The sequence below is a fragment of the Sycon ciliatum genome, chromosome 7 (genome assembly GCF_964019385.1).
Source record: "Sycon ciliatum chromosome 7, ocSycCili1.1, whole genome shotgun sequence".
In the NCBI taxonomy this organism is placed as follows: domain Eukaryota; kingdom Metazoa; phylum Porifera; class Calcarea; order Leucosolenida; family Sycettidae; genus Sycon; species Sycon ciliatum.
The window spans coordinates 8,960,617-8,984,429 of record NC_088649.1 but is presented as its reverse complement, the minus strand read 5'-3'; the positions used below and the strand labels follow the sequence as shown (position 1 = coordinate 8,984,429).

The window sequence follows — 23,813 nt, the reverse complement described above, 5'->3', positions numbered from 1 at the left end:
CACGGGAATACCAGCCGCTGAGAGGTAACAGTAATGCTTGCTGCAGCTGCGGGAAACGCTCGACATTGGCAGCTGCAGTGCCGACAGCAACTACGGTGGTGCATACATCCGCGCAGCCCTGGCAGCGGATGTGTTGAACCAAAGGATGCACATGCACATACAGCAGGGCCGTCGGGAGCAGGTTGTGATTCGTCCGGCCACACCATAGCCTTTTCATACAGTTTGTGCGTGATCACAGCAGGGTAGCCGGGAGCAGGTTGTGATTCGTCCGGCCGGCCACACCATAGCCTTTTCATACAGTTTGTGCGTGATCACAGCAGGGTAGCCGGGAGCAGGTTGTGATTCGTCCGGCCACACCATAGCCTTTTCATACAGTTTGTGCGTGATCACAGCAGGGTAGCCGGGAGCAGGTTGTGATTCGTCCGGCCACACCATAGCCTTTTCATACAGTTTGTGCGTGATCACAGCAGGGTAGTCGGGAGCAGGTTGTGATTCGTCCGGCCACACCATAGCCTTTTCATACAGTTTGTGCGTGATCACAGCAGGGTAGCCGGGAGCAGGTTGTGATTCGTCCGGCCACACCATAGCCTTTTCATACAGTTTGTGCGTGATCACAGCAGGGTAGCCGGGAGCAGGTTGTGACTCGTCCGGCCACACCATAGCCTTTTCATACAGTTTGTGCGTGATCACAGCAGGGTAGCCGGGAGCAGGTTGTGATTCGTCCGGCCACACCATAGCCTTTTCATACAGTTTGTGCGTGATCACAGCAGGGTAGTCGGGAGCAGGTTGTGATTCGTCCGGCCACACCATAGCCTTTTCATACAGTTTGTGCGTGATCACAGCAGGGTAGCCGGGAGCAGGTTGTGATTCGTCCGGCCACACCATAGCCTTTTCATACAGTTTGTGCGTGATCACAGCAGGGTAGTCGGGAGCAGGTTGTGACTCGTCCGGCCACACCATAGCCTTTTCATACAGTTTGTGCGTGATCACAGCAGGGTAGCCGGGAGCAGGTTGTGATTCGTCCGGCCGGCCACACCATAGCCTTTTCATACAGTCTGTGCGTGATCACAGCAGGGTAGCCGGGAGCAGGTTGTGATTCGTCCGGCCACACCATAGCCTTTTCATACAGTTTGTGCGTGATCACAGCAGGGTAGCCGGGAGCAGGTTGTGATTCGTCCGGCCACACCATAGCCTTTTCATACAGTTTGTGCGTGATCACAGCAGGGTAGTCGGGAGCAGGTTGTGATTCGTCCGGCCACACCATAGCCTTTTCATACAGTTTGTGCGTGATCACAGCAGGGTAGCCGGGAGCAGGTTGTGATTCGTCCGGCCACACCATAGCCTTTTCATACAGTTTGTGCGTGATCACAGCAGGGTAGCCGGGAGCAGGTTGTGACTCGTCCGGCCACACCATAGCCTTTTCATACAGTTTGTGCGTGATCACAGCAGGGTAGTCGGGAGCAGGTTGTGACTCGTCCGGCCACACCATAGCCTTTTCATACAGTTTGTGCGTGATCACAGCAGGGTAGCCGGGAGCAGGTTGTGATTCGTCCGGCCGGCCACACCATAGCCTTTTCATACAGTCTGTGCGTGATCACAGCAGGGTAGCCGGGAGCAGGTTGTGATTCGTCCGGCCACACCATAGCCTTTTCATACAGTTTGTGCGTGATCACAGCAGGGTAGTCGGGAGCAGGTTGTGATTCGTCCGGCCACACCATAGCCTTTTCATACAGTTTGTGCGTGATCACAGCAGGGTAGCCGGGAGCAGGTTGTGATTCGTCCGGCCACACCATAGCCTTTTCATACAGTTTGTGCGTGATCACAGCAGGGTAGCCGGGAGCAGGTTGTGACTCGTCCGGCCACACCATAGCCTTTTCATACAGTTTGTGCGTGATCACAGCAGGGTAGTCGGGAGCAGGTTGTGACTCGTCCGGCCACACCATAGCCTTTTCATACAGTTTGTGCGTGATCACAGCAGGGTAGCCGGGAGCAGGTTGTGATTCGTCCGGCCGGCCACACCATAGCCTTTTCATACAGTCTGTGCGTGATCACAGCAGGGTAGCCGGGAGCAGGTTGTGATTCGTCCGGCCACACCATAGCCTTTTCATACAGTTTGTGCGTGATCACAGCAGGGTAGCCGGGAGCAGGTTGTGATTCGTCCGGCCACACCATAGCCTTTTCATACAGTTTGTGCGTGATCACAGCAGGGTAGCCGGGAGCAGGTTGTGATTCATGTGTTAGGTGCCTACAGGACCAGCTTGGTGCGGTGATGGTTTGGCCAAGCGGACCGGCTCCAGCGGCTGCGGGCTTGTACACATTCACATGCACGCATTCGACCCTGGACTACTAGTACGCTGGTGAAGACATCATGTATGTTGTCGGGACTGGGGAGTCCATACGGCCCAGACTTGGCACGACTTGCAGCCGGTTGTCACGATCATGCACCGCATCGGATCGTGCTGATGCTGCAGTGCAGACAGAGATCTGAAACATCCTGATCATTGCTTCCAGCATGACGCATCACCACATGTACAGGCTAGTCTCATCATCGCCCTTGTTTCTACGTCATCATTATACATGTACAATGTATGTACTGGGGACGAACACATTTTTTAGAGTAAAATTCGTCGGCTTTTCTGCACGCCCGGCTTTCAGTCGGGTGCCGAGCCATGGCCTCCTGCCTCGGTATCGGCGTGTTGCTGGGCTCGCAGGCTGGCCAGCCGTGCGTGCATGCGGCCCAACTGTTGCTGCGTGAAGAACTTGATGCGAGCATAGCGCAGCTCCTGTGCAGAGAGGACTGCTGTTGTCGACGACAGAAAACCGGCACGCTCCGTGCCACGGCTGGCATTGGGTGCAGACTGCAGTATGCGTCTCACCATATTACCATTGCCTTTCCACAGGAAACAAGCTAGCACGATTATTAGAAACACAGAAAAGACCAAGAGAAACATGATGCCGATTGATGGTTGTTGAACGAAAATGCTCTTCGTGTGGATATCGAGCATGCACTCAGTTTTCGTGTCAGGACTTTTGAAAACTTTTGAAACCTCGCGCATGTCGATCGAGTAATCAAAATGCTTTTTTGCTCATCGAGAAAATGACGTCGTGTCGACATGATCGTCTAGATGCGCGCGTCTACGATCGTGACGTAACCGGCGTCGTTATCATGTCACAGGCTGGATCATGGACGAGCGGCGACGAGCGCTCTCCGAGTCTCCGGCCGTGACGTCGGTGACAAGATTTCAGAAACTACGCACTCCACAAACTCAAAATACAGCACGAGTGCTGGTAGTCTCATTTCTCAAGCTTCATCCAGTACATGTACATGTAGCACTAGCAGTAAGAGACATCTGGTGGTCGGTAGAGACACAGGAGAGGAGATGGGTCCTTTGCTGGTCCTGGACCTTGATGTACCGGTACATCCAATGTCATCCATACTGGCCTGTGGGGATTGCCCTATCAAAAATTTAATAATAATAATAATAATAATAATAATAATAATAATACTACAGTATATAATAATCTTTATTTCAGGATTACCCAAAGGCTAACGCCTATCTGGGGGATCTCCTATTTGTGTATGACATTGTACTAGTAAGGCTTAGTGGATGCGTGAGAAAGTGCGCAAAGTGAGTGTGAAATGTTGGTTTTAAAAAGCAATAATAAGAAACACAATATTGTTACATGTACTTGGTCAGCAGACAGCGCCGGACAGTGCCGAATCGGTAGCACGGATTTTTGCAGTGAGAATTCAGCCATTGCGCTGTATCCACAACTCAGTTTGTGAAATTTTTGCCCCAACCACCCTTTTGTCATGATGCGGCTCAAATGCAAACACTGCCTCCCCGTTTGTTTCTTCCGTTAACACACGCTTCAGCGCATCCGAAACCGCACTCCGCACCATAGCACACTCGCCGCAGCACCCACTATAATTATCCGCATCAATAGGCGCACACGGGTTTGTGGCGCCGAGATTTTCCGCCTATTTTGTGACAGCTTACTAGTATCTTTACCCAGCGCCGGAAAGTAATATTATTTAAAAATACTTAGTTTATTAGGCGGGTTACAGAACTATCTTTCCCTGGCTTACTTGAAGTTTTGATAACGCTTCGCTCTTCATTGAGATATCTACCATTCTCTCTTTTTTCTCCTTATTTTCTCCCCAACCCTCCTTCCCTGTAACATAATAACATATTCGCTGCCTTGTCATTGAGCATGTGTGCTCGTTTGGATTAGCGAATTCAAATAAAGTATACATACATGTACATAAATACATACATACAATGTAAGCCTTTGCCAATTAATGCAGCGCTAAGAACGGTGAGCGCTGCATATCTCAGCGGGAGTTGTGGTTAGCGCTTGATACCTCCACGCAAAGTAGAAATAAGCATAAAATACTTGTCATAGACACCAAGAGGTCATCATGAATTCGAATCTCTGAGTCTTGGAATCATGGAATTCATTACTTTCACAACTTGTCGTGGAAAACAAGCATTCAGCCTTGGTGGCTACTGCTACCGACAGGACAAGCGCACTCGAGATGGACGGTTGTTGTGGCGGTGCATGGAAGGAACTTGCTGCGCTAGAAGAGAAAGCGAAGGTTTCGAGGATATTCCTATCCCTCGCGGACATGCCGAACATTGTCATGCTCCAAGGAGGGAAGAGGGCCTCCAGAGGAGCTGCATTTCAACAATGAAAGAGCAAGCAACGACAACGACCGAACCGATTCCGCAAATTTACTCTACTGCCGCCGGAGGACTCCACGACATGGATGCCCTGGCAGCATCCACGCTACCGTCGGAAGCATCTCTATCTGCGTCACTTTACTGTTCGCGTCGAGCTGTTTACCCACCTCTACTGAAAACTTAACAGGATTAAGTGGATATACCTGCAGTGTTTGTGAATATTGGCGACTACCATCAGGCATGGCCCAGTATATCCCCACCAACGTCTTCACCACTCGTTCCTCTGACCCTCACTGGTGGACTCCAGAGTGCACCATTGATGAAGAGGCAAAGTAGAAGCAGCGGAGGAAGTGGAGGCAGAACCCGCACCGGAATGATCTGAAGACCTCCTTCATTGCGTCTGTCAACGGAGCTGTCCACACACACAGCAGACCGCCCATATGCCTAGCATCAATCGACTGCGCCACACACTCAGCTGCCAGTCCAGTCACTTAGTGACAAACAGTGGTGGAAAAGCATGGAGAAAGCCACTGGCGTTACATGCAACTCCGCTAGTGTTCCTCTGTAAGTCGACAGACATGACAAGGAGTGCCACACCTCAGCAGAGAAGGCTGAGTGGCCGGCACAGCATTTCTCCTCGAAATGCCGCCTGGGCGACCGAGAACTAAAGTCCAGCGGATAATGCTCCGAAAATGTTCGTATAATGTTAACCATAATGCTCCAAAAACTGCCTTATAATGCTGATTATAATGCTTCAGCAAGGGATGTAATGCTCTTGGTTTGGGACAAAAATGGAAGAAAGTCTGACCATTGTCAAACTTCCAGGAAATTATGCATATCGTCGATCTGCATCTGAAGTTGCCACCTTATCTCTCACGAGCTCCACCACTTCTTGGCACTACCGTAGAATCCCGCGGATAAGCCCACTCGCGTATAAGCCCAGGGTTTGTTCGAATATCACACAGCTTCATCGTACAAGCCCATGGACCATGGGCCTAGGTCATACCAGGAGTCCATAAATTATGGACTCTTGGCCATACCATGTACATGTACGTAGTCATGCACATTATAGTGTTTTTCGTACATTTCAGCACAATCATCGGTTGTTTTTGTTTGCACAGTGGTTTTCAGCAATGTGCTTCACACTTCCTTGATACTTTTCAATAGCACAACTTGGTGTCGGCGTATAAACCCATGCCCGCGTATAAGCCCATGTTCTCGTATAAGCCCACCGAAATGTCCTTGTGAAACAGATAAGCCCATGGGCTTATCCGCGGGATTCTACGGTATAAGACATGATCGCTTCTCCATTGATTGCTCTCCATTCCAACTTTGATGCAGGGTTGTGGCAGAATAGTCGGTGTATCAAATCTTTCCCCTAGTTATCCATGTAGTGAGAGATGAAACCATTATTGCAGGTAGTCATTCATTGTTGGGATGAAGTTTATCTTGGCAAATACTTAGTATTCCTGCCTGCTTACAAGCTGTCACTGCGTCAACTCTGTGGATAATGTCTTCATCTGAAACACCAGACGTGAGGTCAGCTTCTGAGATCCGGTCTCAGATGGAGAGCCCTCCCATTCGCGGAAATCCTGAAAACACGTGGTCAGAAGTTATTTTTCCACTCTACATCCTTTGCTTGTGCTCTCATCTTCTCCTTGAGATGGTGTGTAGACGTATGGCTTGCCACAATACTCTTCCTTTCTGATAGCATTTGACTGCAGGCCTGGCATTACAAGCGTCCACAACTAACTGTACGTGCTTCATCAGGAAAGTAAGACAGGCGCTCAGGGGCGTAGCGGCCGCTACGACTGGTACGACCATGGCCGTACCACAAGCTTTTCGAAAAGTAAGGTCCGTCCGGAACGTGCAAAACCATAATAAAAAAATTAGGATCCATCGATTCATACATGTATGCGCATATGCGCATCAGACTTTGACCTTTTTCTAGACTCGTACTCGTAGATATGCCGTGCATCTGGGCATGTCCATGCACGTCTCTTCTGACCGTGAAATTATGACTTTATAAACTGTGCCAGAAGTTCCCAGAACGCAGGATTTTGTGTCTTTTTTACAAAATTTTCCCGGGGGAGGGCCCCCGGACCCCCTCCAAACGGCCTTTGCCCGCACCGACCTTCGGTCGTACCACTTCCAAAACCCCTCCTACGCCCCTGGGCGCTGCTGAGCAATCGACTTGGTACTGAGTCCATGAGAAATTCTAGTTCTTTTCGAGCCTCCTGAGCTGGACTCGGCAAAGGCAGTTCTTTTGGAACGAACTCTTTCTGTTTATAGCCGCTCCTTCATCCTGGTCCAAATTTAGCAATGCATCAGTGTCTACTTCAGTATCGCTAGAGATGCTATCGCCAGAGCCTCTGGCACAACTAGAAAACTCTTCTTCGTCTGTTTGATATTCACTTCGCGTATGTCTCCTCCATAGCTCAGCGGCTCCATTATTCTAAAAGTAAAAGAAACCTCGTAAATATTTTCTCCGGATTTGTGTCACTTGAACAGCCTCGGCCTCGGTTGGGCATGCTTCACAAATGGCTTGTATACATTTACGTGACCAGATCGCTACAATCATAACGTTTTTATGTAGCAATAGTTATGTAGCGTTAGTGCTAAAGGTGTTACGTGTCTACACAATCACAAAGTCATGCGCCGGTACAATGCATAGTGCTCAAACGCCCGGAATGGGCGGAGCGTAGTACGCAAGAGGTAGTCTACACTAGGGTCCAGCGGATAATGCTCAGAAAATGTTCGTATAATGCTAATCATAATGATCCAAAAAACTACCTTGTAATGCTGATCTGTATAATGCTTCAACAAGGGATATAATGCTCTTGGTTTGGAACAAAAATGGAAGAAAGGCTGCACATTGTCAAGCTTCCAGGAAAGGATGCATTTAGTCGATCAACCTCTGAAGCTGCTACAATATCTCTTACGCGCTCCACCACTTCTTAGCACTATAAGACATGATCGCGTCTCCATTGGCTGCTCTCCATTGCAACTTTGATGCAGGGTTGTGGCTGAATAGTGGGTGCATCAAATCTTTTCCCTTGCTTATCCATGTAGTGAAAGGTGAAACCATTATTGCTGGTGATCATTTGGATGCTGGAAGCATATCATGGGAAGTGGTATTCCTGCCTGCAGACAAGCTGTCACTGCTTCCACTCTGTGAAAAATGCCAGTCTTCATCTGAAACAGGTCACGTGAGGCCAGTTCCTGAGAGACGATCGCAGATCGAGATCCCTCCCATCTGCGGAAATCCTGAAAACACGTGGTCAGAAGTTATTTTGCCGCTCCACATCCTCTGCTTGCGCTGTCTTCTTCTCCTGAGGTTGCGTGGAGACAAATGGTTGGCCACAAATACTCTTCTTTTCTGATAGCACTTGACTGTAGGCCTCACATTAAAATCGTCCACGACGAACTGCACGTGCTTCACCAGAAAAGTAAGACACGCGCTGCTGAGCACTGAAATCGTCTTGGTACTGCGTCCATGAGAATTGAAATTCTAGTTCTTTTCGAGCCTGCTGAGCTGGACTCGGCAAAGGCATTTATTTGGAACAAGCTCTTTCTTTTTATAGCCGCTCCTTCATCCAGGTCGAAATTTATCAATGGATCAATGTGACTTCAGTATCGCTAGAGATGCTTTGGCCAGAGCCTATGGCTTAACAGAAAACCTCCTCTTCGTATGTTTGATATTGCCTTCGGGTACAATGTACGTCTAGTCTCCTCCAATGGCTCCCCATGATTTCTAGAAAAGAACTCGTAAATCATCGTTACGGATTTTGTGTAACAGCCTCAGTTGCAACGACTTTTTATTAGTTACGTTGGGCATGCTACATCACCTGTACATTTACCAGACTACACTGCTACATAAAGACTTTATGTAGCATAATATGTATGTAGTCAGGTAAATGTAGCATTAGTGCTAGCCTAAAGGTGTTACGTGTCTACAAAATCACAAATCCATGCGCCGAAAATGAGACATCGAAAATCCCTTTTCGCCGTTTTTGGAGGGTTCCTATGAGAATCGCCGAAAATCTACCAAATGCTGTTGCAAAGTGCGTTTACGAGCGAATGATGTTGCTGCAAGCATAACCGCTCGATAGGCTTTCCCCAAATCGGCCGGCCAACAATTTCGCTGAAAACGAGACTAATCCAAAAATTCGCTTAGCTTTTAGCCGATTTTGGAGGGTTTCTTTGAGAATCGCCGAAAATCTACCAAAATTTAGTGTTGTTATTAGGGAGGTTCTGCTATACGTGAAACGTAGAGAAATCACGTAGAGAGCAGGTGTCTGGGTTAGAGTCTACGGCTTCGCGTGTTTTGGCTCCAGATTTCTACTCGGAGATGAGGTTCTCTACGTTGTGGCACACGCAGAGAAAATGCGTACGGAATTGCTGGGTATCGATCAACTGCATGCAGAAAACTGCCAAATATGGAAGGGGAAATTCCCAATACACATTCCACGTGACTTCTCTAGGTGAAACCAAGAGTACATAACCCCCCAGAGTGTGCAACTCCACTATGGGTGCTGTCCCGACAGAATTTCAAGTTGACGTCATTTTGATGATGCAATGCGCACTGTACACGGATTATCAGACGAATCCGGAACCTGTGGTTGACCGAAGCCGATCGATCCTGTACAAATATTAATTATTGCAAAGAAAAACGTGTGATGCGTTGACACCCGTACACATGTTGTAAATCACTGCTGCAAGGAGCATTGCGTCATAAATAATGACGTCAACTTGAAATTCTGTCGGGACAACAGGGTATGTGGGAGTTGCACACTCTGGGGGGTTATGTACTCTTGGTGATGAAACCAAGAGTACATAACCCCCCAGAGTGTGCAACTCCCACATACCCTGCTGTCCCGACAGAATTTCAAGTTGACGTCATTATTTATGACGCAATGCTCCTTGCACCAGTGATTTACAACAAGTGTACGGGTGTCAACGCATCACACGTTTTTCTTTGCAATAATTTGTACAGGATCGATCGGCTTCGCTCAACCACATGTTCCGGATTCGTCTGATAATCCGTGTACAGTGCGCATTGCATCATCAAAATGACGTCAACTTGAAATTCTGTCGGGACAGCACCCATAGTGGAGTTGCACACTCTGGGGGGTTATGTACTCTTGGTGAAACCAAGAGTACATAACCCCCCAAGAGTGTGCAACTCCCACATACCCTGCTGTCCCGACAGAATTTCAAGTTGACGTCATTATTTATGACGCAATGCTCCTTGCACCAGTGATTTACAACATGTGTACGGGTGTCAACGCATCACACGTTTTTCTTTGTAATAATTTGTACAGGATCGATCGGCTTCGGTCAACCACAGGTGCGGATTCGTCTGATAATCCGTGTACAGTGCGCATTGCATCATCAAAATGACGTCAACTTGAAATTCTGTCGGGACAGCACCCATAGTGGAGTTGCACACTCTGGGGGGTTATGTACTCTTGGTGAAACGTAGAGCAGAACAGCATTTCTTTACGTTACGGGAACGCGAAGAAAGTTCGCGTGATTCTTTGCGTCGCGTTCCCAAAACGTAGAGCAGAACCTCCCTATTCTTAATAATCTACGTGGAGATAATAATTTTAATATAGCTATGAATAGGATGAAGGCCGCAGACATCACGCAACTACGTTACTTGTTTGACATGTATTACTGTGTATTTATAACAACAATATTATTGAAAACCCAGAATCGATTTTCTCGTTCCTATCATCAGTGGGAAAAATACGGAACTAAGGATACAACCAAAGAAACTGAAGTTAAGTACTGTAAATAGAAAGGTGTTGGAAATAACATCAAGATACAAGTGCAATAAAACCACTAGAGGAAACGCGAAAAGGTAACAAGATTACATAACCAAAGGCGAGAAGGCACTGAACGAAGTGTCAACCTACGAATACAACTTCAGTGCAACAACGTGCTCTTTCTGCTTACACAAAACAGGCTTATGAATACGTATACAAGTACATACAAACTGCCTCAAGGACTTTCAACTGTTGGACATACATGTACATGTATCTTCTTGTGGCGGGGGCTGGGGTGGACCCACGTACACCCGCGCTGACATCACCAACTCTCACACGAATTACCACGCCGCCCACATTAATCCAGAGACCTCGGAGGGCAACAGCAAACTACTCCACAGAGATCTATGCCAGAAACGGCCAAGGACCGCGCGTTGTGGACAGTACCAACAGGAGGAGGGTCGAGCAGTATCATGAGTCAGTGAGTGAAGCTGATCCGGAGGAACAGCTCCGCTCACGGGACGAGCAGCTAGCAAATGGGAGACAAGTGGTCTGTACTGAAACGGAGGATGAGACGGATGATCAGAGGATGGAAGAGGAATTGGATGACGAAACGGTTGGTGAGGAGACAGAGGCCGAGGCAGAATATGGTAGTGATGATGATCGTGAGGATGACGAGCGGAACGAGGAAGAGGACGATGAGATGGACGAGGAGGAGTCGGGTGGGAAGGAGCGAGATGAGGCGGATGAATGTGTTGATCGTAAGAAGTCAGCTGTGTATCTGCACTTGTTATCTCGTCCTGACTGTCTTGGTGTGTATGATGACTCTCATTTTTCTGTACTGTGTCGTGTGCGTTATGTCCAACAGTTTGAAAGTCCTTGAGGCAGTTTGTATACGCATTCATAAGCCTGTTTTGTGTAAGCAGAAAGAGCACGTTGTTGCACTGAAGTTGTATTCGTAGGTTGACGCTTCGTTCAGTGCCTTCTCGCCTTTGGTTATGTAATCTTGTTACCTTTTTGCGTTTCCTCTAGTGGTTTTATTGCACTTGTATCTTGATGTTATTTCTAACACCTTTCTATTTACAGTACTTAACTTCAGTTTCTTTGGTTGTATCGTTAGTTCCGTATTTTTCCCACTGATGATAGGAACGAGAAAATCGATTCTGGGTTTTCAATAATATTTTGTTATAAAATACACAGTAATACATGTCAAACAAGTAACGTAGTTGCGTGATGTCTGCGGTCTTCATCCTATTCATAGTTGTTATTATTATTATGACGACTTTATTCACTCCCAAAGCAGAAAAAGAAAGCTTGAAAGGAGGCATGAAGCACAGCACCGGGATCCATATGACCCAAGGGTGAAGCACCAATCAATGAAGATAAAAGAAAATCCTGAACAAAATTTTGATAAACTTCATGAGAGAAAAATTCAACTATACCAACTTCGATACTCACATAAAATCACAGTCATGTATAACAGAACTACTGAAGTAGTAAACACCAAGCATGCTGCACATGGGACACTCCAAGCAAGACAAACTCAGACGAGATAAAACGGCATATGCAGAGAAAGACAATACATGACTGGGGGCATATGGCAGAAATTCACGCCTCTCGGCTCGTCACACAGCACATGATGCACCACAATCATAAAACACACAGACCGAGACACATCGAGACATTACGGGCAGGCTAACATAAGGTCAACCGACCGTTCCGACCATGCCACTCTCCCATCCATGACCAGTTACCGACCGCACAATTCTCAGGGTGCCCAGAATAGCACATTGCTGCAGCCGCTGGATCACGGACGCGTGGAGCCCAAGGATTAAGATGTGGCTGCGGCTCGTTCCTGACACACCACCCAGAGCACCAATGATAACTGGAACAATAGTTATCTTTTTGTTCCAGATCCTCCTCAACTCCGCTGCCAAGGGCAGGTATTTACTGATCTTCTCCTGCACCTTCTCATTGACCCTGTGGTCCAATGGGACACTGACGTCCAAGAGTAGTGCCCGATCATCCAGAACCAGCACCAGGTCTGGTCTGTTCGCTTTTATTATTCGATCTGTGGGAATGGAAATCTCCCACATAAGCTTGCAACTGGCAGAACTTGTGACCTGTACCAGCTGCTTACTGCTGGGTAATTCATGCTGCTTACACAGCGCACGATGCAGGGCCTGGACCACAAAGTTATGCCGGGCAATGTATGCAGTCCGTGCCAGGGCTGGACAGCAGGCGAGCCAATGTCCGACGATATGTACAATGTGGTTACTGCCTCCACAGACAGTGTTCAGCAAGGATCCCAAACCGTTGAAAGTTCTAAGCCGATCCAATGACAAGGAAGTCAGCACCAGCATCCATAATGACGTGGTATCTCGCCGTGACTTGAAGTATGGCCCTTACTTTGAACCAAATGACTATGTATCATAACAGTGCAATCTTCGTCAATTCTCTAGTCCAACTACTAAAATGCAACTTGTCTCCCGAGCTCCATCGCTCTCAAACCTTGACTGGATTGAAAAGAAAGGCAGCATCTTGTTTTTGGTATAGCTGTGCCTTGGTAATTGTATTCAGAACGCAGTTGCGTCGATCCCCAAAATGCGTAGATGTACCTGGGATAAGTAGGTACGCCTTCCAACGGCCAAAGAGAGTTGGAAAGCTTGTGTCTTTGTGGGTAACTTGAACATTTGGGGCTCATGTAAAATCGCACTGATTTTGGAATTTCCCTGCAACTTTTTGCTTCAGCAAAAATGTTGTGCTTGACCGCATTCCTGTCACTTCGCAGTGGCTTTTCGTTGGTGCAGTTTGTATCCCACCCTCCCACCCCTGACTTCTGGGTGTGTGTTTATCGATATAATCTTATCGGCTTTCTTATTGGCCATGTGGCTGTGGCAGTTACGACTGCTTTTCTTTTTTAGTTTAAAAACGTAGGGGTGGTGTGTGCGTCGCGGGCCTTTGTATGGTTACGTACAGCTTCAGATTGTATAGCTAGTGCCAGGGGAGTTCAATTGAATCTGCATGGGAAGAATACTACTGTATTGTGATTGAACTGAAGCTGGATGATGACCGTGTGGTGAGTGTGTGGGGTTTTTCAAGATACCGTCCTGGGGCAGGGATGTAGGTCCTTTAGCTTGGACGGGTGTTGTTACATTCATTGTAACATATTGTCGTTTCTGTGTGCTTTGCTGTGCGACTAGCAGCAGTATCTTGTGCTTATTTTTCTTATCTCTAATATAGTCTATGCATCCAATTATTAAAAAAAAAATCAGGAAGAGGATATATCAATAAATAAAGCCATTGCCGAGCCACCGTGCCCACAGCAGAGACTTCTGTGTGTGTTATTGTCGTGAAAGTGGACCACAAAGACGGATATTGACCCGCGTACTCGGGTGTTACCGTACCCTCATATCATCCCTCCTGCTACGCAGTCGGGATGATATTCGGGAGATGATGTGGTCCATATTTTCTCCGGGTGCACCACATACACGACAGAGGTCCACGACATCATGCCTCTTGTGGATATGGCGCATATTGTTTCTCGTGGTAATCACCTGATCCTGGCAAGCAATGAGAAAGCCTTCCGTTTCAGGACGCATTGTCTGGGATCTGAAACAGGAAAACGAGAGCTGCATGTGACTCCAGTATGCCATCAACTCGTGCCCAATAGCGACCATGAAGAGGCATCGCTCGAAGTTCACGGCGGCGGTTGTCATTGAGGGCCTGTTTAACAGTCTCTTTGTTTGCGGTGTCCAGGCTCGTCAGGCGAAGGCGCTGCAGCTTTGCCAGCTTTATTATTATTATTATTATTATTTATATGTAGAAGAGAAAAGGACATATAAAAAAAAAGTAAATTATCGTATCCGTTCCCGAAGGGAACTCACGACGGCCGCTAACACCCGATAAACCCTAGCGGCAGATGCAGCGCCTAACGGTGGGGGTGAGTGGGTAAGTCTCACAACCACTGGCACAAGTGCCGAAAGCGACCCCATTAGCTGCACCATCAAAGGACATATGGATACGAGTTAAGAGTAACTCTCCATCACTGTAACATGATACTATATACAGTCAGAAAGTGATGTTACAGTGATGGAGAGTTACTCTTAACTCGTATCCATACATGTATGTCCTTTTCTCTTCTACATTTATTTATGGCTCAACATCCGAGTTTCAAATTATTATTTATATTATTATTTTTTTTCTTCACTAGTTTGAGGGAAAGAGACAAACGGGAAAAGTCTGAAGAAAAAATTGACTGTCACCACCAGGACTCGAACCAGGGACCCTCGCTTGTAGCTAGCGATGCTCTAACCACTGAGCTATGGTGTAGTCGTCATCCCAGCAGATACTGTTCAACATTTTCTTCAGACTTCGTAACTCACACTTCCTGTGAATCTACACAGGCGGGTGGGACGCAGCCCCGCGTGCTAGAGTGTACGTGAAGTGTGTGGGTACAGTAAGAAGATCAATAGAAATCCGCAATGGAGGAGACGTAGCTGAAAGGACACTCAATCACCAATTTCACTTTCTGACTGTATAACGTATCATGTTACAGTGGCGGAGAGTTACTCTTAACTAGTGTCCATAATGTCTTTTTCCTTTCTACTTTTATTTATGGCTAAACATCCGAATTTCAAATTACCGGTATTATTGTTTATTTTTAAAGGAGGCCGGATAATACTTTACCATTAGTCATATCTCCCCCCTGACGGGAGTCGGAGAACGTAATGTGATGACGGCCTACGTAATGACGGTGGGATGTGAGTAGATCAGCTCACCAGCAAGTGGTCAAAGACCGAAAATCCCATTCACTGCATCCATGTTTCCCTCGTGCCAGGCCACGAGTTCCCAATTATACATGTACGTGTAACTGTGGATCACAGCACGGCTGGAAAACATCCTTCCGCTTCCAAGCAGGACTTGAACCTGGTACCCTCTGTTTCTCAATCATGGTCTTTAAATTAAGACCATCCCACCATGCCGCCTGCCTAAGTAAGCGAAAAAACGGGGCCGATTTCGGGAAAGGCGCCTAAGACCTGTTAGTCATAGTGGGCTTGAGGAGGGAGGAATGTAATGTGCTCTACCAACCGTGGATGGTTTTACAATTTAGGCACCGGCGGATAATGCCGGCAGAGAAATTGGCAGAATTCGGTACTTTTTCTGGTAAGTTTCATGCATGTTTGGTATGTGAATAGTAGTAGTATTGTATTGTATTGTATGTTATTATTTTACTTGGGCATTCCCAACAGACCCTAAGGTCTTCTTACAGGGTGCCCAAGATTAATGAAATTGTTAAGTTCCTGGCGAAATGAATTGGGGATATGATTTGTGCGAAGGGATTCGGGAAGCGCATTAAAGCGGTCAGCACCAAGGAATGAAATAGATCTGTATCCAGCTTGGGCTTGCACAATGGGTAAGGAAAGGGAATAATTGACTTGGCCGCGGGTTACTCTGTCTGTGTGAGCGCAGTCACGGCGAAGGGAGAACATGTCAGAGAGGAGTGAACTGCAGATATTGTGGATGCAACGGAACACGAAGAATATGGACTTAGTATGATATCTTTTGTCTAAGCTAATTATGTGGTATCGCTCAAGCAAGTATGATGTCCGCGTGAATGTGTCATGCTCAAATATGCATCTAAGGGCTCTCTTACTTATGCGTAGTAGTAGTAGTAGTAGTAGTAGTAGTAGTAGTAGTAGTAGTAGTAGTAGTAGTAGTAGTAGTAGTAGTAGTAGTAGTAGTATTTTATTATTTTACTAGGGCAATCCCCACAGACTGTGAGATAAAGAAATGGAGCAGAATTCGAGGAATTGCCCGCCATACGGTGCCTGTAACTTGTGAACGATTGCCGATAGGCCTTATGCACATTGTACAGATGCACGAAATCCCGTATAATCTTGTAGAATCCCGTAGACCCGGTTGGGTGTTGAATGTGCAGGACCCTATTGTGTTTACTGCTATTTCCACTATGAAATGGGCCATGAAAGCATTTCATACGAAATCTTTTTCCGGCAGAGATCTAGTTAGTCGTTAGTTCAATCCCAAAGTGAAGAAGGCTTCAAAAGTGATCGTTTGCCATGAATTGTGAGGCTAAATGGGTCAAACGCGCATGTATAGCACACAATGAACACCCAACCGGGTATGTACACACCTACGGCCATAGTACAGAACTTCGTACATCTGTACAATGTGCATAAGGACTATTGGGTGCTGGTGGCAGTGGTGCTGCTCCTCTTGTTGGTGCAGTGGTGGCGAACGGATACTCAGTACGCCATCATTTCTGATGATAGCCGCATCATCGGCTCACTGACAGCCTAGTGACAAGTGGTCAGAGATGCATGGTTCAGTGACATGATGTGGTCGACGTTCCCTGGCTCAAGCCATGACTCGTGTCAGTGTTGTCAAGAGTACATAATAATAATAATAATACGGTGTTGTGTGTACGTGTACATTGTATGTGTACTGTACAACTAGGCTGTGCCACGTAACGACCGTCGTCACCTGGTTGATGAACTCAGGAATTGGAAGTGTATAACACTCAGCACCTGTACTTGGATGAAATGCAGTGCAGCCCTGAACAGTGAACTACTCCTTCCATGGACCATTGATCCACTCCTTGCCATCCATGTTTACGTGGCTCTGTGATAACCATGATAACGAACGCTCACCAAGTTTCGCCAGCACCCTTGTTATACGGCCTTAGTCCTGCCAAGTACTTCCACTTACGGCAATGATACGAGCTGTTGCTCGCATCTCAAATGCTCTGGCCTTTTAGTGCTTGCAAGGACTTAGGTACGTCCTTGCGAGATCCCCCCACTTACAAACCACTTTGTAGCGGGGATGTAGCCGCTCTGTATGCGTGTGCCTCGGGCTGACATGAAGTGAAGATCACGGTGCATGCTATCACCGAGGGCTAGTAGTAGTACCAAGAGTACATAACCCCATAATAATTATTTTAAAATTATGTACTCTTGCCAGTCTTGGTAGTACCAAGAGTAGACATAGCCCGATTTTGCTAGCAATTCTGCTGGCAAAATATCGAAGAATTTTGATGAGAGAATTTGCTGGCAAAATGGAGCAAAATATCGGTATGTTCGCGGGAAATTGGGAGATTTTACACTTATACGATGCATGTGACTCATTTTCGTACATTTTTGCCAACACGTGACTCATTTTTTCTTATTTTTGCCAACACGTGACCCACTTTCGGTCAGTTTTCCTACACGTGACCCAAATTTGGCCTTGCATTGGAGCAAAAAGGGAGCAAAATATCGAGTGACCTGGCAAAATGAAAGCAAAATATCGACGATGGGCGAGCAAAATGTTGCGGCAAAATGTCGAAGTTTCCCTGGCAAAATCGGGCTTTGCCTAACCAAGAGTACATAACCCGTGGTTATGTACTCTTGGTAGTACCGGTACGTAGACCTACGTGCAAGGTGCAGGACTCTGATGATCTGTTCAAAATTTAGCATTAGTGAAACCGGTCAGTAAAAAAAAAACAATCTGTACAATGATGAACTACTTGTGTCAGGATCTATTCACCCCCCCCCCCCCAATATGGCGGGTTGAAACTTCACCCGGGTCGCGATCTCAACCCGGGTTGAAACTCCCCATGTCAACACAGCCCGAGATGACGCATTGCGCGTGACCCGCATTGAAATCAGGGACCGTGTGTGTATGTGTGTGTTTTTCCCGCTAACTACAAAAACTCCCTGGTTGAAATTAATTAATTGAAATTAATGGGCCTAATTTCAACCCGGGTTGAAATCAGGGAGTCGTACATTATTATTGCACCACTGATTGAACTGATTGAAATCGCACTACACTAGTCTACAGTACCGTACTACACTGTCTGTACCATGTTACATGTACCAGGCCCCTACACATACCCAATATCATTTTTTTAAAATGATAATGAGACTTTTATTACAAAGCACGAAGAAGTGTCTAGTCGAAGCATGTGACCAAGGATGTACATGTAAGTGGCTTGGAGCCAGTGCACTACAGTCCATTCAGAAAAAAATGAACTTCTAGCTTTTGGCCATAAATGGGTCAAACGTTGAGTTTTTTTAGAATTTTTTTCTGCAATCCCATATGGAATCCTCTTCCAATTATGTTTCTGAAGTTTTTTTGTCCAAAAAGCAAGCCATAGCAAGAATAGGATTTCGGCCAGGTTTTGCCCCAAAAGCACTGAATTGGGAAAAACCATCAAAATCCAGGCCGTTTGACCCCGCCTGCAACAGTGCATTCTGCGGTTCGAACCCCAGTTCAGGCACCCTTTTTGGACCCTTTTTCAAATTTCAAAGTTCGCAGCACCGCACTGTGTACGATGAAATCACGAAAAATCGCCAAATACGGGAGCTCGCCAGAGCCAGGACCCATTTTTTTATGAATGGACTGTAGTGCGCTTGTACAGTGCTTCATTGCGTACGGGGATATTTGACCCCTAAGTATGACTGCTCGGTGGAACGAAGTGTAAAAACAACAGAAAATGATAAGGCACCCAGTTTTGATAATCCAGAGGATGGCCCACGCCTGGTACTGCCACGGCATTATAAATCATACGTACATGTCTATTATCAGTATTTGACCCGGGTCAACTGTCTTCATGTAAACGCTCACCGTACCGGTGCACCTCTTTTGTCTGTCGTACAGACTTTCAACCCGGGCTGAACTCGACCCGGGTTGAAATTTCTCATGTAAACACAGCCTCAGTAGACAGTAGTATGTAGCATGCATGCACTCCACGAGTATTATTTTTTACGACATGCATTCTGCATGCTGCATAGTGCACGTGTACTTACTGTTTCAGTGTTTGTTGGTTGCTGGATCACGCAACGGATACCTACACCCTACTAATACTATTACTGTTCCCTAGCCAAGTAAAAAGACGGTGTAACATTGTCTCAGCTGCCTACAACAAAGACTTTGGGCTTGGTCAGTGAGTTGCACTTTCCTCTCAGTTTCGCCTCTCTTCATGCGTTAGAGACTCGCAGTGTACGCCGACTTTGGAAAGCCACTGGCGTGAGTCGGGAAGCTACTGGCGTGGTTCACAATAGTAACATTGGTGTCTTCACTGCAGCGCAAATTGCTCTCAATCTCTCAGCTCTTAGTGAGCACTGCTGATTGGTGTTGGTGGACAACGCTGGACTCTGCCGCCCGTTGCCGTTCCACCATCAACAGCTACGATATATAGAAGATCAAAAATTATTAAAGTACGTGCCGTTGACAGGATTCGATCGGAGTGTGCAAGATTTGTGGGCAGCTGACAGCGCTAGCGTATCGTGCGTCAGCGGTGACAAGCGCGAGGAGTAAAACATCGTGACAATTTCAGCTTGTGTGCGCTGAGGGTGCAGAAGATCGAGCTATCCAGGAGGACTAATAAGTAATATCGTAAGGGAAGATTGATCGAGTTTGGATTTGTGCCGAGCTCGCTCCACTTTCGATTTCTTGCGGATGTGAAGCTGTGCTGTCAACCTGCGACATCACAGTGCCACAGCGTCCTATTCAGGCTATTGTCCCTCTCCGCGTAGTGCCACAGCGTCATATTGTCGTTCCCTGCGCCGTGCTAGTAATAATATAATTATTATAATATGGGAAATCGGCGGAATGTCACCTTAGCTCTGGTCCTTCTTGCTACAGTACCGTGGATGCTTGTGATGATCTGGACGACGGTTTCACAACGAGGAATCCTGCCGGATCCGAACGCGTCGCATCTACTGCACTCCCCGTCGCCGACTTGGCGTGAGTATTCAACAGTGGCAGTTCGACTGGCCAGAATCGAGAGACATCAGCTGAGACGGGCACCAGCGGCGACCAAGGCAGTCGAAGCGAGCGTTCTGCAGCATCTCAGGTCCGCTCTGCAGTCGCATCGCTCAGTAGTGGAAGCAGTACCAGCAGCAGCAACAGCAGCAGCAGCAGCAGTACCAGCAGCAGAAGCAGCTGTGACTGTCAGTGCACCACAGGACAGTGGAAATGTAATGAACAGTGGCCACAGCAATCAGGGACCAAGTCCGGGACCAGCAGAAATAGTGGATTCTGCTGCTCGTGGAAAGACTGTACAAGGCGAAAATAGCGATGGCGTTGAGCGTGTGCGGCTAAAAGTGCTGGTCAAAACCGGTCCGAAGAATGGACAGCGGCGTCGCAATGTGCGTTTCAATTGGGTGGATGAGTGTAATCTTGGTTTGCTGCATAGGAAGCGTCTGAACGCCGAGCACGATCGTGTGCAGTACGGACGCCAGCTTTCCTTGCTAAAGGACGCGTACTACAACATTCCCGGCCATGAGTATGTCGGTGAAGGAGGCCGGACGATTCTGGACGTCGCGTGTATGTTTGTGACGGGTCGCGACGCCAACGCGGCAGAGAATGCACGCCTCCAGCAGGAGTTCGACGAGAACGGCGACATCATGATGGGCAACTTCACGGACAGCTATGGCGTCATGACGGCCAAGACCGTTTGGATGCTGCAGTGGAGCGTGGAGACGCTGCAGTACGATTACGTCATGCTCATCGACGACGACGCCACCATCATCTGGTCCAACTTCGTGCCGCTGGTTCTGGCTTCAGCACGAGAGCGTCTCTACTGCGGCCACCAGCACACCACACTGGGTGTGAAGCACTGCGAGGACGACACCAATGGAGAGATGCTCAAGAAGAACTGCGTCAGCTGGAAGCAGTACAACAAGGCCGACTACCCGCCGTTCGCGTCGGGCTTCGCCTACTTTGTGTCGCGCGACGTGGCCAGGGTCATTGTTCGCTCGGCGCTGCTGCGCCTGACCACCCCGGGATTGCCCGGCAACGTGGAGGACGCCATGGTGGGTGTCCTGGCCAAGGATGGTGGCATTGATCTCACGCCATCGCCGCGCTTCGTGCACTACGAGCACGACAACGTGCCGCGGGCGTGCCGCCAGCAACCGGCCCCGGCCGTCTTTGGCAACGCGGCACAGTACATTCTCAACACGCTGACCAGCAAGGGGAAAAACGGTCAACTGCTGTGCATGAGGTAACGTCTAGCCATCGTTTCAACGGCCTTGACTTAATACGCCGTCAACTCGCTTTGCGCACTATGAGCATGACACCGTACCCAGAGTGTGCCGCCAGCAGTCTCCTCCGGCCATCTTTGACCACGCGGCACAGTACGTTCTCGACACGCTGACGAGTAAGGGGGAAACGGTCAACTGCTGTGCATGAGGTAACGTTAGGCTTGCGTGAGACATTATCACAGTATATCTAGCCATCGTCTCAACAACAGCCTTGACTTAATACGCCGTCAACTCGCTTCATGCTCTACGAGCACGATAACGTACCCAGAGCGTGCCGTCAGTATACCCACCAGCTGTGTTTGGCAACGCGGCACACTACATTCTCAACACGTTGACGTGTAAGGGGAAGAACGGTCAACTGCTATGCATGAGGTAACGTCAGGTTTACGTAAGACCTCATGTTAGACTTGCGTAAGACCTCATCAGAATATATATTATAGCCATCGTCTCAACAGCCTTAACTTTATTCAGCTGCATTTCGCAGTAAAACCTTGCTATTTTTGCCGAAATTTGGCCCGTTTTGAATACTCACTTTAATCAAGCCATTGCATGCTCAGGACAGCCAAAGACTCGGTGCGTCTTCTGTTTTCTTGATAGTTTCAACACTTGGTCAGTTAGAAGTCTTGTTCTAGATTTTAAATCTATAAAACAAGTATGGACTCGGATGGAGAGCCAAGGATAAATTTATAGTAAAGAAAAAAAGGACCAAGAAACTACAAGTTACTGTACGCTAAAATGTCCACTAAAACCACCAGTTACTAAACAATCAGGTCATGCGATAACATTGCACGACCTTGACCGATGGTACTGACGTTCTACAACTACCGTATTTCCCCGTAAGTTAGGCTGTGTTTACATGAGAAATTTCAACCCGGGTCGAGTTCAGCCCGGGTTGAAAGTCTGTACGATAGACTAAAGAGGTGAGCGTTTACATGAAGACAGTTGACCCGGGTCAAATACTGATATGCCGCTAAAAGTCCACTTCTACAGTCCTGTATGGTCACGTGAATCCGTTCGCGCGAAATTTGCATCTGCAGTGCCGTTCAAACCTGGCGCGAGATACGCACAGAAGTACGTTTGTACGATTTTCTTGACCCGGGTTGATTTCAACCCTCCCCTTGCGGGGGAGGGTTGAAATCAACCCGGGACGAAATTTCAACCCGGGTCAAGCGCAATGCGTCATGTAAACGCGCCATTCATTTTGTGCACATGGCGGGTTGATATCTGACCCGGGTCGAACTCAACCCGGGTTGAAACGCCTCATGTAAACACAGCCTAAGGTTACGTTTGGTTGGTCACATTCCCAAATGGGAATCACTTGGAATCACTCGGAATCATTCTCGCCCGTTTGGTTGGTCAAAAAAGTGCGTTAGGTTGGTCACATTCCACATGATTCCAGAATGGGAATCGCTGAGAATGATTCTTTTTGGAGAATGATCATTCCACCTCACATGCTGGAATGAGCATTCTCATTCCGGAATCAAAAATGATAATGGCTGCCACGAGCCAAACAATGTAGCAACAGGTTCAAGTGCCTCAAATCATGCACTCAAGTACCATGACTCTCTGAAGGAAACTAGAGTCGGGTAAAAGAAAAGACAGCCGCCGGTCCACAAAGACATCATGGAATTGTTATATCAAGTGATTCCTAATTGATTCTGGCGCGTTAGTTTGGTCAGGTGATTCTTGCCGATTCCCATTCCCGAATGGTTGTCATTTACATTCTGAAAATGCCCAACCAAACGCAACCTAAGTCCGTACTAACTTTCGAACTTAGCAGCCACATGAGTACTAACTTTCGGGGAGTACTTTTTTATCGGGGGTAAATGGCACGCAGTGGGAAGCCTGCGCAACTCTAGTGTCCGTGCATATGATGTATGTACTGTACGGTGTCTGTACATGTAGGACGGGTACAAACTTATTAGGTTAAGTTTGGTTGGTCACATTCCCAAATGGGAATCACTTGGAATCACTCGGAATCATTCTCGCCCGTTTGGTTGGTCAAAAAAGTGCGTTAGGTTGGTCACATTCCACATGATTCCAGAATGGGAATCGCTGAGAATGATTCTTTTTGGAGAATGATCATTCCACCTCACATGCTGGAATGAGCATTCTCATTCCGGAATCAAAAATGATAATGGCTGCCACGAGCCAAACAATGTAGCAACAGGTTCAAGTGCCTCAAATCATGCACTCAGAAGTACCATGACTCTCTCAAGGAAAGAGTCGGGTAAAAGAAAAGACAGCCGCCGTTCCACAACGACATCATGGAATTGTTATATCAAGTGATTCCTAATTGATTCTGACGCGTT

General features: G+C 47.4%; 2 protein-coding genes across 2 annotated transcripts; both read left to right on the top strand.

Moving 5' to 3' along the window:
* The first annotated feature begins 10,724 nt into the window (after positions 1-10,724).
* On the top strand, positions 10,725-16,947 carry LOC135821590 (glutamic acid-rich protein-like). The gene is made up of 2 exons (XM_065334587.1): positions 10,725-11,178; positions 16,934-16,947. Exons 1-2 carry the CDS (start codon positions 10,725-10,727, stop codon positions 16,945-16,947), a joined length of 468 nt encoding a protein of 155 aa, XP_065190659.1.
* A 2,263-nt stretch (positions 16,948-19,210) lies between these two features.
* On the top strand, positions 19,211-22,166 carry LOC135820915 (uncharacterized). Its single transcript, XM_065333972.1, has one exon. The coding sequence runs from the start codon at positions 20,053-20,055 to the stop codon at positions 21,463-21,465; it is 1,413 nt and encodes a 470-aa protein (XP_065190044.1). The 5' UTR covers positions 19,211-20,052; the 3' UTR covers positions 21,466-22,166.
* The last annotated feature ends 1,647 nt before the right edge of the window (positions 22,167-23,813 follow it).

Coding starts and splice junctions, on each gene's coding strand:
- LOC135821590 (XM_065334587.1), top strand. CDS start 10,725: ATGTATCTTCTTGTGGCGGGGGCTGGGGTGGACCCACGTACACCCGCG.
- LOC135820915 (XM_065333972.1), top strand. CDS start 20,053: ATGGGAAATCGGCGGAATGTCACCTTAGCTCTGGTCCTTCTTGCTACA.